The sequence below is a fragment of the Mustelus asterias genome, chromosome 20, assembly GCF_964213995.1.
Source record: "Mustelus asterias chromosome 20, sMusAst1.hap1.1, whole genome shotgun sequence".
NCBI lineage: Eukaryota > Metazoa > Chordata > Chondrichthyes > Carcharhiniformes > Triakidae > Mustelus > Mustelus asterias.
In genome coordinates this window covers 52917869-52937916 of record NC_135820.1, presented here as the reverse complement: position 1 = coordinate 52937916, position 20048 = coordinate 52917869, and the positions used below count along the sequence as shown (strand labels likewise).

Genomic DNA, 20048 nt, shown 5'->3' with positions numbered 1-20048 from the left:
ATCCCTGAAATTAATGTTGAATTGTCCAAACGAATGAAAAAGTGCAGGGAGTTTCAAACATAGAATGAAGGCCAGTCAGCCTATCACATCGGCCCTGGTTCTCTAAAGGAGCGGTTGTTTTTTAGTGTACCTTCACACGCACTTTTTTCCTTTGGGAAAGGAAATAGAGGGGGAAGCATTCCCGAGCTGATTATCAGCTCATTGAACCACTTTATGAACTGTCCTTCCATGGCCAGCAAGTCCTGATATTGGACTTGAAGCTTCTGGTCCAGAAGGTAGATACGGTACCGCTGTGTCAGATGACCTCCTATGAAGGAGCAATTTACTTAGTGCCACTCCTCGGCCTTCTCCTTGCAACCCTGCAATCCTTTTTTCAAATAATAATCCAATTCCCTCTTAAAGGCTTCAATCAGTCTGCCTCCACCTTTGTTTCAGACAGTGTATTCCAGATCTAAATCACTCATTGCATGAAAATGTTTTTCCTCTCCATTGCTTCCTTTGCCAATTACCTTAAATCGTGTTCTTGATCCTCCCACCAAAGGGAACAGTATTTCCTTATATGCTCTGTTCAGAACTCTCCTGCTATCGTATACCTGCATGAAATCTCTTCTCAGCCTTCTCTACTCTAAGGAAACAGTCCTGACCACTCCAGCCTTTCTACATAACTGAAGTTCCTCACCCCTGGAACCATTCTTGTGAATCTTTTCTGTACTCTCTCTAACGCCTGCACATCTTTCTGGCACCCAAAACTGGGCCAAATACTCCAATTGAGGCCAAACCATTGTTCTATTGTGTAGAACTTCGTCAATTGTCTTTTGGAAGACCATGTACATCACATCAACAGCATTACTCTCATCACTGCTCTCTGATGCCTCATCAGAAAACTCCAGTGAGTTGGTTAAACAGGATCTTCCCTTTGCTAATCCATGTTGGCTTCCCTTAATTAACGTGCATTTGTCCAAGTGACCACTAATTTTTTTTCCGAATAATAATTTCCAGAAGGTGCCCCACCACCGCTGTTAAACTGATTGACCTGCAGTTACTGGGCTTATATTTGCACCCATTTTTGAGTAAGGGTGTAACACTTGCAATTTACCAGCTCTCTGTCACCAACCCTCAGAAAGACTGGAAAATTATGGGCAGTGCCTTTACAGTTTCCACTCTCACATTCCTCAGTATCATTGGATGCATCTCGTCTGGTCCTGGAGACTTATCAACTTGTGGTACAGGCAGCCTTAGCAATTTTAAACCCTTCAAGTGGATGAATTATTACTTCTTTTACCGTGCGTCATCTTTTTCCTTGATAAAGACAGATGCAAAATATTCATTCAATACCTCAGCTATTCCCCTGCCTCCTTTTGTAAATCTCCTTTTTGGTCCTGAAATAGTCCCACCCCTTCTTCTGTCACCATTTTATTATTTATAAGCCTATTGGAGGCATGGTGGTTAGCATTGCTGCCTCACAGCACCAGGGACCTGGGTTCAATTCTGGCCTTGGATGACTATCTGTGTGGAGTTTGTACATTCTTCTCATGTCTGCTCTGGTTTCCTCCCACAGTCCAAAGATGTGCGGGTTAAGTTGATTGACTTTGATAAATTGTCCCTTAGTGTCAGGGGGATTGGCAGGGTAAATATGTGGGCTTACGGGGATAGGGTGTGGGTGGGATTGTTGCCAGTGCAAGCTCGATGGACCGAATGCTTCCTTCTGAACTGTCGGGATTCGATGAAACATTTGGATTTCCTTTTATGTTAGCTGCCAGTCTCTTTTCACACTCAGTTAGTAAGTGAGTTATGCTCAAAAAGACTTGGGGCCATGTATTCTGCCATTTTATAAACAGTGATTCAATTCACTCAAATCAGGCCCTGGCCAAAAAATGACCAAATCTTCAGATCAACAGTACAAGATTCCGTTGATTCAAGAAGGCTTTTTAATTTGTGGTCACGTTCTTTGGCACACAGTGCATTTCAAATGACTTATTCATTCAAAAAATATTTAATTTATTATGAAATGGACTCGTGTATGTCAATTAAATTATAAATGCCTGTTGTCACCCTCAGATGGACTCACCCCTACCCCATCCTTTGTCCTCCTGATTCCTTTTCCACTCCTTCATGCCCCAACCGCACTCTGCATCACCGTCACCATCCCTCCACCCGTCACCCTTTCGCATCCCTGATTCACCCCTGCCAGTCTTCAGCATCCATGCAGGCCACCCTTCTCTTGCTCCTGTCCGTTGTGCACAGAGTTCAACAAGGAAACTAGCTGACTTCAGACACAACTGCACAAAGCTGACTGCTGCATGCCACCTTGAACCCAACGTGAATCGGGTGCCACGTAATCCTCAGGTGCTGTTGACTTATTCTTTAAAGTAGGACATAATTACAAAAGCTGCAATCTTACCTCCGTTCACACTGGCGGGATTTTCCCATCCCGCTGCAGTCAACGGAGATTTGGCTGGTCACCAAATTCTCCGACCTCGCTGCAGCGGGAGCGTGGCATGAACAGCAGGTAAGACCACGCCCCATATATGTTTTAACACATTGAGTATTCATGGCAGGCAAACATTTACAATTAGGAGCCCACCACTGGAAGGCATCAGGTCCGACCCACCACGGACATGCTGCTGACATCATCTCTAAGTTTGAACCCGCCAGTGGGAAAGTAATATTCGACTTCTGCCTGATTAAGTCATCCTGCCCACTATATTTCCTGCTGTTACGGACCTTATTAAATCCCCCTACGTTGCTATAAATTGAATTAGTGTCACAACACTGAACACTGGTGCATCCCACTTAGTACTCCTGCCCACCCCATCTTCTAACCAATGTCCGCCATTTTCTATACTTTGCCAAGATTTTTTAACCTGTACCTAAGAGATTTTGAATCAGCTATGTCAGTGGATGGAGATCACTATTTTCTGTTGGCTGTAAGGATTCTGTGGCTGACATACACGAAAACATAGCTTTGGTATGACTCTCTTTTGCCTTTCAATTATCAAGACTTATAGCCAAGTTAAAAATTAATTCAATGTATTTCTTTCCCTTGGATAGGATTTGGCTGTTTGCTGATTTTGCCATGACCGTACAACAGAGCTGTGTTCTTGCCTTTGTAATCGCCGTGCTTCATCTGATCAGTCAAGCGGAGGCACAAGGTACTTGTCTTAGATATATGAAAAGACATAGTTTCAGCACAATTAATGCATAAATCTATTCAGAATTCACTCAGCCTATTTTGGCTGTAACTTATTCGTGGTTTTCAAGTACCTGGGGATATTTACCTTTTGTTTGAAACCTATTTGATTCTTTACCAATCTTCTGAGCACTCAGGATGCCTATAGCTATTTGCAGTAATTTTTTCTTGCCAACCAATCCATTCATGAATGCCCTTGTTTAGGGCTCTGAGCCATGGCCTATCTGCTCCCCAGCTATCTGGCCTTGAGCCTCGAGTTTTAGAGCCTACCTGCCAAACTATTTCTGGCCACCTTGTTGTGCTTCCCCCTTTAATATCTCCAGAAAAAATATATTCTTTAGGAAACAAAGATTCCCCAGAAAGGTCTGCAGTCTTTTATTTGCCATTCACCTGTACATAAGCAAAATTAATCTTGTGTTTAAAGCTACATCAGTAGTTAAGCTTTGAAGGGATTCATCTATCACCTACTTACTCAACTGTGTGGCTTAAATGCACATATGTTTGTCAGAGGAGCAGACTAATGAAATGCACATTATCCTACTCATTTTATAAACCTATCTATCATCCAACTTGCCATCAGTAACGTTGCAAGAAATCTGGCCTAAGATACAGCATGTGGCAAATTATAAGCCTTTTATGCTTTTCTGATGGGTCCACATTTCCCAGAAACCAATCAAAAGTACTTCATTATTCATTTGATACAATTCTTTTTAAACCTTTACTCATATCTCCCAGCTCACTGTACATACTGCAAGGGGAAGGCCACTACCATATATAGAACATAGAACAGTACAGCACAGTACAGACACTTCGGCCCTCGATGTTGTGCCGAGCTTTGTCCGAAACCAAGATCAAGCTATCCCACTCCCTCTCATTCTGGTGTGCTCCATGTGCCTATTCAATAACCGCTTGAAAGTTCCTAAAGTATCCGACTCCACTATCACAGCAGGCAGTCCATTCCACACCCCAACCACTCTCTGAGTAAAGAACCTACCTCGGACTTCCCTCCTATAACTCCCACCATGAACCTTATAGTTATACCCCCTAGTAACAGCTACATTCACCCAAGGAAATAGTCTCTGAACGTCCACTCTATCTATCCCCCATATCATCTTATAAACCTCTATTAAGTTGCCTCTCATCCTCCTCCACTCTAAAGAGAAAAGCCCTCGCTCTCTCAACCTTTCCTCATAAGACCTACCCTCCAAACCAGGCAGCATCCTGGTAAATCTCCTCTGCACTCTCTCCAATGCTTCCACATCCTTCTTATACTGAGGTGACCAGAACTGCACAAAATATTCCAAATGTGGTCTCACCAAGGTCCTGTACAGTTGCAGCATAACCCCACGGCTCTTAAACTCAACCCCCCTGTTAATAAACGCTAACACACTATAGGCCTTCTTCATGGCTCTATCCACTTGAGTGCCAACCTTCAGAGATCTTTGGATATGAACCCCAAGATCTCTCTGTTCCTCCACATTCCTCAGAACCCTGCCGTTGACCCTGTAATCCGCATTCAAATTTGTCCTACCAAAATGAATCGCCTCGCACTTATCAGTGTTAAACTCCATCTGCCATTTTTTTGGCCCAGCTCTGCATCCTATCAATGTCTCTTTGCAGCCCACAACAGCCCTCCACCTCATCCACTACTCCACCAATCTTTGTGTCATCAGCAAATGTACTGACCCACCCTTCAGCCCCCTCCAAGGCATTGATAAAAATCACAAATAGCAGAGGACCCAGCACTGATCCCTGTGGTACACCGCTGGTAACCGGTCTCCAGTCTGAAAATTTCCCATCCACCACCACCCTCTGCCTTCTATGAGATAGCCAGTTACTTATCCAATCGGTCAAATTTCCCTCTATCCCACACCTCCTTACTTCCTTCATGAGCCTACCATGGGGAACCTTATCAAACACCTTACTAAAATCCATGTATACGACATCAACTGCTCTACCTTCATCTACACACTTAGTTACCTCCTCAAAGAATTCAATCAAATTTGTGAGGCAAGACTTACTCTTCACGAATCCGTGCTGACTATCACGGACTAAGCTGCATCTTTCTAAATGGTCATAAATCCTATCCCTCAGGACCTTTTCCATTAACTTACTGACCACCGAAGTAAGACTAACCGGCCTATAATTACCAGGGTCATTCCTATTTCCTTTCTTGAACAGAGGAACAACATTCGCCATTCTCCAGTCCTCTGGCACTATCCCCGTGGACAGTGAGGACCCAAAGATCAAAGCCAAAGGCTCTGCAATCTCATCCCTTGCCTCCCAAAGAATCCTAGGATATATCCCATCTGGCCCAGGGGACTTATCGACCCTCAGGTTTTTCAAAATTGCTAATACACCTTCCCTCAGAACATCTACCTCCTCCAGCCTGTCAGCCTGTATCCCATTCTCATCCTCAAAAACATGGTCCCTCTCCTTGGTGAACACTGAAGAAAAGTATTCATTCATCGCCTCTCCTATCTCTTCTGACTCCATGCCCAAGTTCCCACTACTATCCTTGACCGGCCCTAACCTCACCCTGGTCATTCTTTTATTTCTCACATAAGAGTAAAAAGCCTTGGGGTTTTCCTTGATCCGACCCGCCAAGGACTTCTCATGTCCCCTCCTAGCTCTCCTAAGCCCTTTTTTTTAGCTCATTCCTTGCTACCTTGTAACCCTCAAGTGACCCAACTGAACCTTGTTTTCTCATCCTTACATATGCTTTCTTTTTCCTCTTGACAAGACATTCAACCTCTTTTGTGAACCATGGTTCCCTCATTCGGCCATTTTCTCCCTGCCTGACAGGGACATACCTATCAACGACACGCAGTATTTGTTCCTTGAACAAGCTCCACTTTTCATTTGTGCCTTTCCCTGACAGTTTCTGTTCCCATCTTATGCTCCCTAATTCTTGCCTAATTGCATCATAATTACCCCTCCTCCAATTATAAACCTTGCCCTGCCATAAGGCCCTATCCCTCTCCATTGCAATAATGAAAGACACCGAATAATGGTCACTATCTCCAAAGTGCTCTCCCACAACCAAATCTAACATTTGGCCTGGTTCATTACCCAGTACCAAGTCCAATGTGGCCCCACCTCTTGTCGGCCTATCCACATATTGTGTCAGGAAACCCTCCTGCACACACTGTACAAAAACTGCCCCATCCGAACTATTCGACCTATAAAGGTTCCAATCAATGTTTGGAAAGTTAAAGTCACCCATGACAACTACTCTGTGACCTCCACACCTATCCATAATCTGCTTTGCAATTTCTTCCTCCATATTTCTATTACTATTTGGGGGCCTATAGAAAACCCCCAACAACGTGACCGCTCCTTCCCTATTTCTAACTTCAGCCCATATTACCTCAGTAGGCAGATCCCCCTCGAACTGCCTTTCAGCAGCCGTTAAACTATCCTTGATTAACAATGCTACTCCTGCACCTCTTTTACCACCTTCCCTACTCTTACTGAAACATCTATACCCCGGAACGTCCAACAATCATTCCTGTCCTTGTTCTACCCATGTCTCCGTAATGGCCACAACATCGTAGTCCCAAATACCAATCCACGCTCCAAGTTCACCGGATGCTCCTTGCATTGAAGTAGACACACTTCAACCCACCTTCCTGTCTGCCGGTACACTCCTGTGACCTTGATACCCTCCTCAGTACCTCACTACACTCAACACTGGCTTCTGGACTACAGCTCGTTTTCCCATCCCCCTGACAAATTAGTTTACACCCCCCCAAAGAGCCGTAGCAAATTCCCCTTCCAGGATATTGGTGCCCCTCTGGTTCAGGTGCAAACCGTCCTGTTTGTACAGGTCCCATCTCCCCCAGAATGTGCTCCAATTATCCATGTAACTGAAACCCTCTCTCCTACACCATCCCTGCAGCCACGTGTTTATCTGCACTCTCTCCCTGTTCCTCAACTCGCTAGCACGTGGCACCGGCAACAAACCAGAGATGACAACATGTTTGTCTTGGCTCTCAGCTTCCACCCTAGCTCCCTAAATTCCTGTTTTAAATCCCCGTCCCTTCTCTTACCTATGTCGTTGGTACCGATGTGTACCACGACTTGTGACTGTTCCCCCTCCCCCTTAAGGATCCTGAAAACACGGGTCCGAGACGTCATGGACCCTGGTACCGGAGAGGCAACATACCATCCGCAAGTCTCTTTCGCTGCCACAGAGCCTCCTATCTGTCCCTCTAACTGTCGAGTCCCCAATGACTATTGCTCTCCTGTCCTCCCCCCTTCCCTTCTGAGCCACAGGGACAGACTCAGTGCTGGAGATCTGGTCACCGTGGCTTACCATTGGTAGGTTTCCCCCCCAACAGTATCCAAAGCGGTATATTTGTTGCCGAGGGGAATGACCACAGGGGATCCCTGCACTGACTGCTTCCTCCCAGCCCGGCTCACCATCACGCATCTGTCTTCATTCTTCAGAGTAACTACATCCCTGAAGCTTCTATCTATGACCACCTCTGGCTCCCGAATGATCTGAAGTTCATCCAGCTCCAGCTCCAGATCCCTAACACGGTCTTCAAGGAGCTGGAATTGGATGCACTTCCTATATATATAGAAGTTTCAAAAACACTCGGCTGCCACATTTTGTCAAACATGAAAATCTCTTTGTGTTGCACAAAAATTAAAGTATCAAGGAAGAAAATTTACAGGATTGTTTTTCCAAGCAGAAAATGCTTTTTAATTAACACAAATTTTTTCAAAAATGTGAATAGGGTCCAAATGATCTCATCATCTTTACTTAGACCTTGTGCTTGTACGGAGACTGACCGCATTACAATTAACAGGAGAATAATCCATCGTGCAGTAAATAACACCTTCACTTCTACATATCATAAGATCTGACTCTGTGCAGCACTACGGGTGTTTTATTTTAAAATGTTATTTTTAAATGCCAAAGAAGCACATTTTAATTCTTAATAACATGATCTCGGGTGGGAGCTAGTTTCGCCGTGCTTCATCTGATCAGTCAAGCGGAGGCACAAGGTACTTGTCTAAGATATATGAAAAGACATAGTTTAAACATAATTAATGCATAAACCTATTCAGAATTCACTCAGCTTATTTTGGCTGTAACTTAGAAATCATAGAATCATAGAAACCTTACAGTGCAGAAGGAGGCCATTCAGCCCATCGAGTCTGCACCGACCACAATCCCACCCAGGCCCTACCCCCACATATTTACCCGCTAATCCCTCTAACCTACGCATTTTAGGATTCTAAGGGGCAATTTTTAACCTGGCCAATCAACCTAACCCGCACATCTTTGGACTGTGGGAGGAAACCAGAGCACCCGGAGGAAACCCACGCAGACACGAGGAGAATGTGCAAACTCCACACAGACAGTGACCCGAGCCGGGAATCGAACCCGGGACCCTGGAGCTGTGCAGCAGCAGTGCTAACCACTGCGCTACCGTGCCGCCCTTATCCATGGTTTTATCCATGGTTTTCAAGTATCTGGGGATATTTACCTTTTGTTTGAAACCGATTTGATTCTTTGACTCTGGGTTTTAATTCTGGATGTATGTTTCTTCTGCAATTCACTTCTTGGCCAAGCCTTAAGCTGAGCAATTCAGATATCCCAAAAGTAAAACTAGAAAATGATACTGTTTGCTTCACTCCTTATTTTACTTGTTATCTTTGTTATAACTGAAAAAAAATACTCTACAAGTTTCAAGTGTAGTGCATGAATACTACATAAGACATACAACTATTGCCTATAAACAAAATTGTTCTTGATAAATGTTCAGATCTTATCATGGTGTATAAGAAGCCAGTCAAATTGCTGGGCTAATACTGCAAAATTAATAATTTTAGTATTTTAGGGCTGAATAACATCAATTGTTCATAATTTATGTGCAATATTCTCTTGTGCCCCCTGTGCCATTTAACAGCATGACAATTTCTGTATTCATGCACTGGACAAATGTGTCTTACATGTGCAATATGAACTCTTCTTTGTGGTCCTCACTTTCATCCTATCATTTGAATGTGTAATGGATGCTGTGCAGGAAATAGGAAAAATTAGTAGCATTTTTGTAAATATAAAATCTGAGTTATAGTTGAAGATAAAAGTGAATTTAGAATGAGCACCGGTAGTTGTTAATTACTCATTCCATTCAGTATTCATTTCAAGGAATGCCGCAACAAAGCACTTTGTCGGTCAACTGACCCAGTGTCTGCCTTTACTTCTCACAGTCTCATAACTAATTATCTGCTCATAACTGTACAGTTGCTTCAAATATCTCTTGCAAAATGTATTAACATATTGTAAATTAAATAACAGGACAGAGTTTTCAGTTTGTTTATATTTCACTTTGTCGTCTTATTGATTTTGTTTAACTTAGCTTCTGTTCTAAATAGGGACTGACTGGTGTTTTTATAGTGGTAGTAAGTGACTATTCTTTCTTTTTATCCAGTGGATGGATAGTGTGACTGCCCTGTTCAGTGATGCAATAATATGCCAAAATGGCACAGTGGTTAGCACTGCTGCCTCACAACGCCAGGGACCATGGTTCGATTCCCTGCTTGGGTCACTGTATGTGTGGAGTTTGCACGTTCTCCCTGTGTCTGCGTGGGTTTCCTCCCACAGTCAAAAAGACATGCTGGATAGGTGCACTGGCCATGCTAAATTCTCCCTCAGTGACCCCGAACAGGCGCTGCAGTATGGCTATCGGGGGATTTTCACAGTAACTTCATTGCACTGTTAAGGTAAGCCTACATGTGACACCAATAAATAAAAATAAAATAAATAAATAAAATCCCGCTGCCGTTTAGGCTAGCGGGATCTTACAGTCCCACTGGCGGCGCACACCCACCACGCATTTCCCGATGGATGATTGGTGCGTTCAGGAATCCATTTGGACAATGGAGGGACCATAAGATCCTTCCACCAGCGAGCAGCGCGCCGATGCTCGCCACCATGAAACATGCTGTGGAGGGGGAGGAAAATCCCAGCCATAATTCCAGCAAATGCTAATTAGGTTTAGTAGGGCAAAGCCTTCATCACAGATTAAAATGCAATTGACCCAGGAAGCGCAGCTTTTATTAACACAGCTGTTAGATTTAGCACAGATTTGTGGCTGTCCATCATTGTTTGCTGTAATAAAGATGTCCTTGTTATCTACAGTACAGTATTATACTGGGGCGGAGGGGGGGGGACGGGGTTGGGGGATTGACTTGTTTCTTTGATAATAAAGCATCAATAAAATTTAAAAAAAACATGAATGAGGAACAGAAAAAGTTTGAAATACACAAGTAGTTCCGTCAGCATTTGCTGGAGAATTACGAGGCCTGAATCTTACATTTGGGGTGCGCCCAAAATCAAGGCGAGCAGGAATGGATGTGAAACTCGCCCGAGATCATGTTATTAGCGCGATGGTCAATTAATGGCCGTTCAGTGTGAAACGTGCTCTGTGAAAGGCTGAGGGCTGCCGGGGAGGGCTGGTGCCGAGAATAGGGAGGGCGCGGACTGGCTGCAGCCGCTAAGGAGCTGTCTGAGAGAGCTGCTGACCTATAAAAAATAAATATCAGCGGAAAACCAAACACTGAGTGTCTAGGCAGCACAATCTTACACAGACAGAAATGACAATTACAAGGGGGCACAAGTTCAAAGTAAAGGGGGGGGGGAAGGTTCAGTGGAGATGTGCGGGGGGGAAGTTTTTTACACAGGGGGTGGTGGTGGCCTGGAATGCACTGCCAAGTGAGGTGGCTGAGGCAGATATGTTAGCCACATTTAGGATTTATCTGGATAGGCACATGAACACACAATGAATAGAGGGATAAAGGTGGGTTGGTCAAGAGAGGACTATGTGATCAGCGCGGGCTTGGAGGGCAGGCCGGCCTGTTCCTGTGCTGTATTGTTCTTTGTTCCTTGTCTTCAGCCCCTAGGCACATTGGTTAATTTTATTTGAGCCCTGACCTTTCACCTCACCCTGGATTGAGGTTGCAGCTTAAACATAAAGGCCGCCTGGCCAATCAGCCCACCCCCCAACCGTAAAGATAGATAGGCAATGTATAATCCCTGGTTAACTGCTGTTGAATTAATTTAACTTAGCTTCTTGATGGTTGGCGGGCACACTTGCGACTCATGCCCACCAACTGAAATATTGTTCGAAGGGGCGATGACCTTGGGAAACATGCCCGACCTCTTCTCCTGTAATTTTACATGCTTCCGGGGTGGGGAGTGTGCCTGTCTGAGCAATGTAAAGTTCTGCTCCAAGAGATAGATGACTGCACACGAGCATCGGTGAAGCAAAGCTTGTGGAGGAGCAGGGTAGATTGGACAGCAACTCCTTAATTTCCATGTTTTAACACACACTTGTGGTCGCTGGAAGGTGCTGCCTGATTTACTCCATAACAAGGCTAATAACACTACCAACACTCTTAATATAGTTCTGGATTGGAAATGAGCTGTGGAGTTCTGAATGACTAAAAGTGTGAGTAAGGAGAGGTTCAGAAGAAGCTTTTAAACTGAGGAGAAATATTCAGGTTAAGGCTTTTAGGAAAATATTTCTAACGTATGGGAGAAGGGGCTGAGGGCTCCGCTGCTGATTGTGTGATCGCCCTCTGACTTTACCCGCTATGTCTTCTCCTCCCTCCCACTGTTCCACAATCAGCAGAGGGAGAAGAAGACATAACGGGTAAAGTCAGAGGGCAACGCCTTGTATCAGACATAGACTTGGGGAGCTTGAATGAACAGCTGGAATGGATCTGAGTCAGTGTCTAGAGTATTCAACTTTTGGCATCAATAAAATCAATAAAATTTATTCTTACCAATGTCGGTTGAAGAAAGTTCTCACTTATCCATAACTTGATGTCAGACAGACGGCCTGACAATGGAGTATTGATTGTGATCATTCAGGTCCAATTCCGTGATCTCTGGGTCATTCTCATCAAGTGGTGTGGAGATGCCGGCGTTGGACTGGGGTAAGCACAGTAAGAAGTCTCACAACACCAGGTTAAAGTCCAACAGGTTTATTTGGTAGCAAATACCATAAGCTTTCGGAGCAATGCTCCTTCGTCAGATGGAGTGGTCTCTGTTCTCAAACAGGGCACAGACACAGAAATCAAATTACAGAATACTGATTAGAATGCAAATCTCTACAGCCAGCCAGGTCTTAAATGCACAGACAATGTGGGTGGAGGGAGCATTCAACACAGGTTAAAGAGATGTGTATTGTCTCCAGACAGTGTATTGCCCTCCACCCACATTGTCTGTGCATTTAAGACCTGGCTGGCTGTAGAGATTTGCATTCTAATCAGTATTCTGTAATTTGATTTCTGTGTCTGTGCCCTGTTTGAGAACAGAGACCACTCCATCTGACGAAGGAGCATTGCTCCGAAAGCTTATGGTATTTGCTACCAAATAAACCTGTTGGACTTTAACCTGGTGTTGTGAGACTTCTTACTGTCATTCTCATCAAGCCAGTCTTGGTGTTTTCTCGGATTTTGTGCCACCAGGGTCTTACTGCCGTGTATAAGGCATTCCTGAAACTTCTTTAGTCAGTTTCCAATGTGACAGTGCTGAGATGATCTTACAGAGCTCAATAGAGCTGATCATCGACTTCTGCTTCAAATTTGGCAAGATTTAATCTTGCAGTCTTCGAAAATGAGATGTCTGTGGATCATGTCTTATATGGATGAACCTGTGGACCATCTAACACTTGGCTCCTATTGTTACTTGTGGGACCTTATTAATTTTGGCAACTATCTGCATTCGCGTACTTTAGTCGTGGACAAAGGATATGGTGAGGTGATGTTCTGTACACATCAGCAGGAGCGGTGTTCCATTATTATTACACTTCTCTATGACTGATCTACCAATGACTCCCTTCGAAGACTGGTCATCAGCTGCTGCTTGAGCACTGAGGACACAAATGAAAATGAGCATGTCCTTCCCAGGAATCTGTGAGATGACCTGCTTTATATCTTCACAGAATTCATTTTTGGTTTCAGTGGAGTTTGCCTCGTAGCAACATTGCTACTAATAGTGACAGCATGCTCTTTGGAGATAACGAGAGCAGGATTGCCATCAGGCGACCACTGATTCCTTTAGGCAAACCCTCAACCTTTCTCTGTGTTCATCATAGGGGCACCTTATTATTTCCACATTTTCTTTGCTTCTTTACCAATCTTTGCCATGGTATCACTGATGATGGAACGCAATTTCCAGCACTGGGAACTAACAGTTAGTGGGAGCAGCTTGTTTTGTGGTTTTAGAAATGGTCAGTCCTCCTGCAGTGCACTAGAGGTAGATAGAACCCCAAGATTGACAACATTACACACTTCTAGGCTGGGATTTTACGACCTCGCTTGGGCGAGGCTCGTAAAATCCCACCCGAGGCCAACGGAGAATTCTGTTCTGTAAGCCTCACCTGCCCCGATTCCGGGGCGAAAGTGCCGGTAAAATTCCAGCCCTAGTCTCTCAACTCATCCTCGTATTGCATTCATTTTTGCTTCAAACCCATTTTTATCCTTGTCTTTTTTTACATTTTTAAACCTGCTTATAATGTTTATTTTAAGCCATGCTTTTTTCTTTGTTCCTACAACCAGGTAGATTGAAATTAACTGTTCTGTCTGAAGACAGATTACAGATGAAGTGGAAAGAGGTTGATGGAAACAAACAGGGGTATAAAGTACGAGTAAAACCATCAGCAGGTAAGGGGACTTTTTTTTGACGCTGGTTAAAAGTAAACTTCGCATTAAGGTGGTAAGGTAAGGGTGGCACAGTGGTTAGCACTGTTGCCTCACAGCACCAGAGACCTGGGTTCAATTTGGCCTTGGGTGACTGTGGAGTTTTCGATTCTCGGCCTTTTGGCTAAGATCAAGTGTATGGTCGGTACCCCATTGTCGGCCGCACTTGGTCGAGGTCATTGGGTTGCGCTGGGGCTTCATATGTTTCATATGAAGCAATTTTTAAAAGCGGCATCTCGGCCTTTTGGCTAAGATGCAAATGAGCCCAAGTCTTGGAGGAGGAACCTCCCCCTTCTCCAATCAGCTTGGCTCATGTAGATCAGGCCCAGGACAGGGTGGTTTGGTCGCTCGCCCTGTCTTGTCAGCCTGGATCTGAAATGTCTCAACTGGTTGAGACTCTGAATTGGATTTGATTTGATTGAATTGGAAAAGTATAAAAAAAAGACTGTGGAGTTTTCCTTTTGGCTAAGATCAGGTGTAGTATGGAGAGGATGCTGCACTTGGTTGAGGCCATTGGGTTATATTTAAGCTTCATATTCATATGAAGCAATTTTTAAAAGCGGCATCTCGGCCTTTTGGCTAAGATGCAAATGAGATCAAACCTTGGAGGAGGAAACCTCCCCCTCCACCAATCAGCTTGGCTCATGTAGATCAGGCCCAGGACAGGGTAAATGGTCGCTTGCCCTGTCTTGTCAGCCTGGATCGGAAATGTCTCAACTTGTTGAGACTCTGAATTGGAGTTGATTTGATTGAATTGGAAAAGTATTAAAAAAAAGACTGTGGAGTTTGCACGTTCTCCCCGTGTCTGCGTGGATTTCCTCTGGGTGCTCCGGTTTCCTCCCAGAGTCCAAAAATGTGCAGATTAGTTGGATTGGCCATGCTAAATTGCCCCTTAGTTATAATAACTCCAGGAGTCGGCTGTGACAGAAGGGTGCTTTTATTGCACAAAATGAAATAAACAATAACCACAAGCCTGTGGTGAATGCAACAGGTCCCAACCGTGACTAAAAGGTTAATGGACCCACTCAGGGTCTTACTTTATACAGGGCTCAGTATATGAGCTCCATCTGCTTGACTAATTCCCAATCCCCAGGATTAAAATGCCCTATTTAACAAGTCCAACTGCAAAGTGAATTAGTAATTCCCCATGCAGATCATGGGGGTTATCACATTAGTGTCCCCAAGATGTGTTAGGGAGAGTTAGTGAGATAAATGTGTGGGGTTACAGGGATAGAGAGTGGGCTTGGGTAATATGCACTGTCGGAGAGTAGATACAAAGTCAATGGGCCGAACGGCCTCCTTCTGCACTGTAGAGATTCTATGACAATTGGTCTTTTTGTTGCTTTCACCCCATCTCTCCTGGTGGCGATGACTGATGCAGGGTTAGAATTGGATGACTGCAACCAGCACTTAAGGATCTCACCCAAGTGACTGTTCAGGACTTGGCAATGAATGCCAGTAAGATGTTTGGCCATGGAGTGTGGGGGAGATGCGGTTATTAAACAGCCCAATGCTATCCCCATCTCACATTCACATATAGTAATACAAGGAAACAAAACGTATGGTGACTTTTGCAATCCAGGTCAACAGAAAACGATCAAGAGTGGGAACATTTCTCTCTTTCTAGCTCAGCAATGTGAGGTCAATTATAGTTCTCCTACTGCTGTTCTGGTGAGATGAGCGAACAGTAATGACCAGCGAGTGAACTTATATGACCATTGCTGAGGTACATGTCTCAGTGCTACAGGCTACAGTGAGTGATATAACCATTGAATGATCCATTTGGGTTTCCATTTTAAATGAAATTATGTCATAATTCTCTGGGCTTCCACCCAGTCACAGTTGATGGAAAAGTTCCTTTGGCAACGATTTATTGTCAGGTAGAAGGGGAGCTGAATCACTTTAGCAATTCCTCCTTTGGCAATCTGACCCCAACTTCACTGTATCCTCACTGACATCAATGAGATGATAAAAGACTTGCAGCAGCTGAAGTTGCATGCAGTTTAAGCTGATAGAAGTGAGATACACTTTACCTCAGGGTATGTCTAAAAACAAAGAAGAAATGGCAAATGCTGAAAGCATACTGCATCCGTGAAGATAAAAGGCAGATTAGTAATTTGTGTGTAGCTGTCTTCCTCCCTATCCCTTCCCCCTACTTCCCACCTTTGTATGTTTTGGTTTCTGTAAGAAAGGTTTACCAACCTTTTCGATGCATCTCTTATTTTGTACTGTCCCTAACAGTCCCTTGGGGAAAAAAAATCTGTATCATATTGTGCTTAAATATGTAAGTTTTCACCCCTCCCAAATTTCCTGGCCCTCAGTCTATTCAGTAAAAGTTTTAACAACACCAGGTTAAAGTCCAACAGGTGTCAGGGGGACTAGCTGGGGTAAATGCATAGGGTTATGGGGATAGGGCCTGGGTGGGATTGTGGTCGGTGCAGACTCGATGGGCCGAATGGCCTCATTCAGCACTGTAGGACTCTATGATTCAAGAGCTCTGTCTTCTCAATGCTGCCTCTTGTGCCTCTTCCACTTTCAATGCCCCATCATTGATCACCGTACTTCAGCCAAAACCTCAAACCATCGAATTGGCTCCCTAAACCTCTCCACCTATCTCTTCACCTTTAAGACACTCCAGTCAAGCATTTGGTCATTGTACTAATGTTTCCTGCTTAGACTTAGTGTCAATTTTTCTCCGATTCTCCTCTTGTGAGACATTTTTTTCATGTTAAAAGTGTATTTTAAATTCAAGTTGCTGTTGTTTGTAAGTCGTTATGTACTGACGATAATGGTATTTCACTAGCACATGAGTAGGAAAATGTAGATTCTTTGAGAATTTACAATTCTGCTGTCTGGCTGAAGACTTGTTTCCACAATGTAAGTGTGAGGACCTGGCTTGATCAAAGCTCTTAGGGAGGTGGGGGGCCGGGGAGGGGGAGGGGGGGGAATGTCAAATGTCAAAGCATCTGAGGAGTTATAGCGAATATAACCTTGGAGTTAAAAGAATTCTCTGAATTACGGTCCTTTTCAATAAAATAAATTGTGAACAAATTGCATTCTCAATAATTGTGCATTTTGAAGCTCAGAATTCTATAGTTTTGTTAGCAACTTAATAAGCACAGAGAAACATTCCTCCGCTTTTTCATTAAAAGAGGAATTTCACCTTGTAAATATGTCCCTGAAGCATTTCGTTTTAAAAGGCTGAAGTGACTGTTCCATTTTTTAAGTATGAGGTCAGTTACGAGTTGTGTTCCTGTGTGTAAGTGAGAGCGCAGGAAAGAACCAAACCTGGTTTGAATACCTTTCGTATCGAATATACTCCCTTGGTACATTGCCAAGATAGTGCTGCATGTCTGTGCAGATAACTACGTGTGGAAAAGGCATCAATGCGCTGATAGAACAAAGTGCCAAAACACTTTTAAAGTTATTTTTAGTTGATTGATAAAATGGTCAGACTTTGCTTGTTTGTTTATTCCCTCGTGGGTGCATTTGATGGAATATCTCTATGTCCACAGCCAAGCCTGAACATAGTAAACCACCTGTTGAATACAATATTGCTAAACCCACCTTCACCCATGGTTTGCAAATGTAGCATTTGATAGTCCAGATATGGCTTTGTGGCAGCGAACCTCACCCACTGGCAGTGAAGTCTCACAAAATGACAGCTTAGTCTCTGCTTATTTGCTCTTGAATCAGTTTCTCGGCTGCTCTTTCCAACTTGCCATTTGCTCACGGTGCTGATTTCTCCGTATGCTCACTTCCTGGTTTAATCCTGCAGCTTTCTGCTTCACTATTTCATCATCACAACACTGTTAGTAATCTAATCAATCCCTCAATAATGAAAATGCATACTACCAAAATATGTTCATCTCCATCGATCTTTCATTTCCTGCCCCTCCAAAGATGTGCAGGTTAGGTTGATTGGCCATGCTAAATTGCCCCTTAGTCTCCCAGGATATGTAGGTTAGAGGGATTAGCAGGATAAATTTGTGGAGTTAGGGGGTTAGGGCCTGGGTGGGATTGCTGTCAGTGCAGACTTGATGGGTCAATGGCCTCCTTCTGCACTGTAGGGATTCTATGATTTTTGAATTCTTCTTTGGGATTTTTCAAGCAGAACATTCATCACAAACTCAAACTGTTCATTGTATTTGCTGTTTTGCGTTAACAGGGCTTCAGAAGTATAGGAGTATAAGTGGTGTTCCGCAGGGCTCTGTACTGGGACCTCTACTATTTGTGATATATATAAATGATTTGGAAGAAGGTGTAACTGGTGTAATCAGCTAGTTTGCGGATGACACGAAGATGGCTGGACTTGCGGATAGCGATGAGCATTGTCGGGCAATACAGCAAGATATAGATAGGCTGGAAAATTGGGCGGAGAGGTGGCAGTTGGAATTTAATCCAGATAAATGTGAAGTGATGCATTTTGGAAGAACTAATGTAGGGAGGAGTTATACAATAAATGGCAGAGCCATCAAGAGTATAGAAACACAGAGGGACCCAGGTGTGCAAGTCCACAAATCCTTGAAGGTGGCAACATAGGTGGAGAAGGTGGTGAAGAAGGCATATGATATGCTTGCCTTTATAGGATGGGGTATAGAGTATAAAAGCTGGAGTCTGATGATGCAGCTGTATAGAACGCTGGTTAGGCCACATTTGGAGTACTGCGTCCAGTTCTGGTCGCCGCAGTACCAGAAGGACGTGGAGGCATTAGAGAGAGTGCAGAGAAGGTTTACCAGGAAGTTGCCTGTATGAAGGGTCTTAGCTATGAGGAGAGATTGGGTAAACTGGGGTTGTTCTCCCTGGAAAGACGGAGAATGAGGGGAGATCTAATAGAGGTGTACAAGATTATGAAGGGTATAGATAGGGTGAACGGTGGGAAGCTTTTTCCCAGATCAGAAGTGACGATCATGAGGGGTCACGGGCTCAAGGTGAGAGGGGCGAAGTATAACTCAGATATTAGAGGGATGTTTTTTACACAGAGGGTGGTGGGGGCCTGGAATGTGCTGCCAAGTAGGGTGGTGGAGGCAGACACACTGACATCGTTTAAGACTTACCTGGATAGTCACATGAGCAGCCTGGGAATGGGGGAATACAAATGATTGGTCTAGTTGGACCAAGGAGCGGCACAGGCTTGGAGGGCCGAAGGGTCTGTTTCCTGTGCTGTACTGTTCTTTGTTTTTTGTTCTTTGAGCTGGCCCCTGTGAGGGGCGTACATTGGGAGAGTCATGTGACCCGATAGCCCAATGGGGAGTGAGCACAGGGATCTCGCCACACAGCGTGGCCTTTGCAGCGAGAGTGGATCTGGGAGTGTTAACATTGCGAAAGTGCTCTGCATAATTTTCTGCTTGGAAATAAACCATTAGAGTTTGTTATCATAACTGGTGTTTGCCAATCTTTGCAATTACTGCAAGATGCAATGTCGTAAGGATAATACTTGATATTGCCAGAGTTTGTGTTTACAGGGGGTTGAAGTTGCAATGTTGCTCCAGTATGCTGTTAGAGCATTATAAGGAGGCCTGATTTCATTTTGGTATTGCAAATGTCTCACACTTCAATCATTGTGAATATCCTTCTGTGTTTACCTTTTATTTCTTTTACAGGTATCTCTGAACGGGAAATAATCCTGAAGACAAATATAGCAAAGGCAACTGTTGTCGGCCTTTCCCCCACTCAAGAGTATACACTGCAAATATTACTGCTAAATGGAACCCGGGAACAGCATTACGCCAAAAGAAAGTTCATTTGTGAGAATGCAGTTCTTTGCAACCTCCAGGAATTAACCTTAGCTTTCAAGCTCTTCTCTGCAGTCTGTTCAATGGAATAGTTGAAGCCTGTTTTGTGTAAAACAAAGTCAAATAGATGTACATTCTTTCCTTCTTTCTTAAATAATTAACAATAGTCAAACAGTTGGGTGGAACTCCTCAGCCCCCGGTGGCCTCCTCCACGCATGTTTTTGGGGGGCGCGGGTGGCACATTAAACGAGAGCTGAGAAATTGGTTTCCCAACACCATGAAATGATGGTGTGATCTTCCACTCTCACTGCATGGTGGGTCGGAATTCCCGCCAGAGGCCAGCGTGAAACAGAGTAGCGTCCCACTCGTGAGATGGAGGTGAAGGCCCGACCGGAATT

The 20048-nt window shown here is 44.1% G+C and overlaps 1 protein-coding gene across 1 annotated transcript in view; it reads left to right on the top strand.

Annotated features, from left to right (window-relative positions):
• LOC144508304 (collagen alpha-1(XIV) chain-like) overlaps positions 1-20048 on the top strand; it is a 148775-nt gene that overhangs the window by 7316 nt on the left and 121411 nt on the right. The window contains exons 2-4 of the mRNA XM_078236125.1: positions 3052-3152; positions 13775-13879; positions 19519-19662. Coding sequence (XP_078092251.1) covers positions 3077-3152; positions 13775-13879; positions 19519-19662 — 325 coding nt within the window. The 5' untranslated portion in view covers positions 3052-3076. The remainder of the gene's footprint in view (positions 1-3051; positions 3153-13774; positions 13880-19518; positions 19663-20048) is intronic.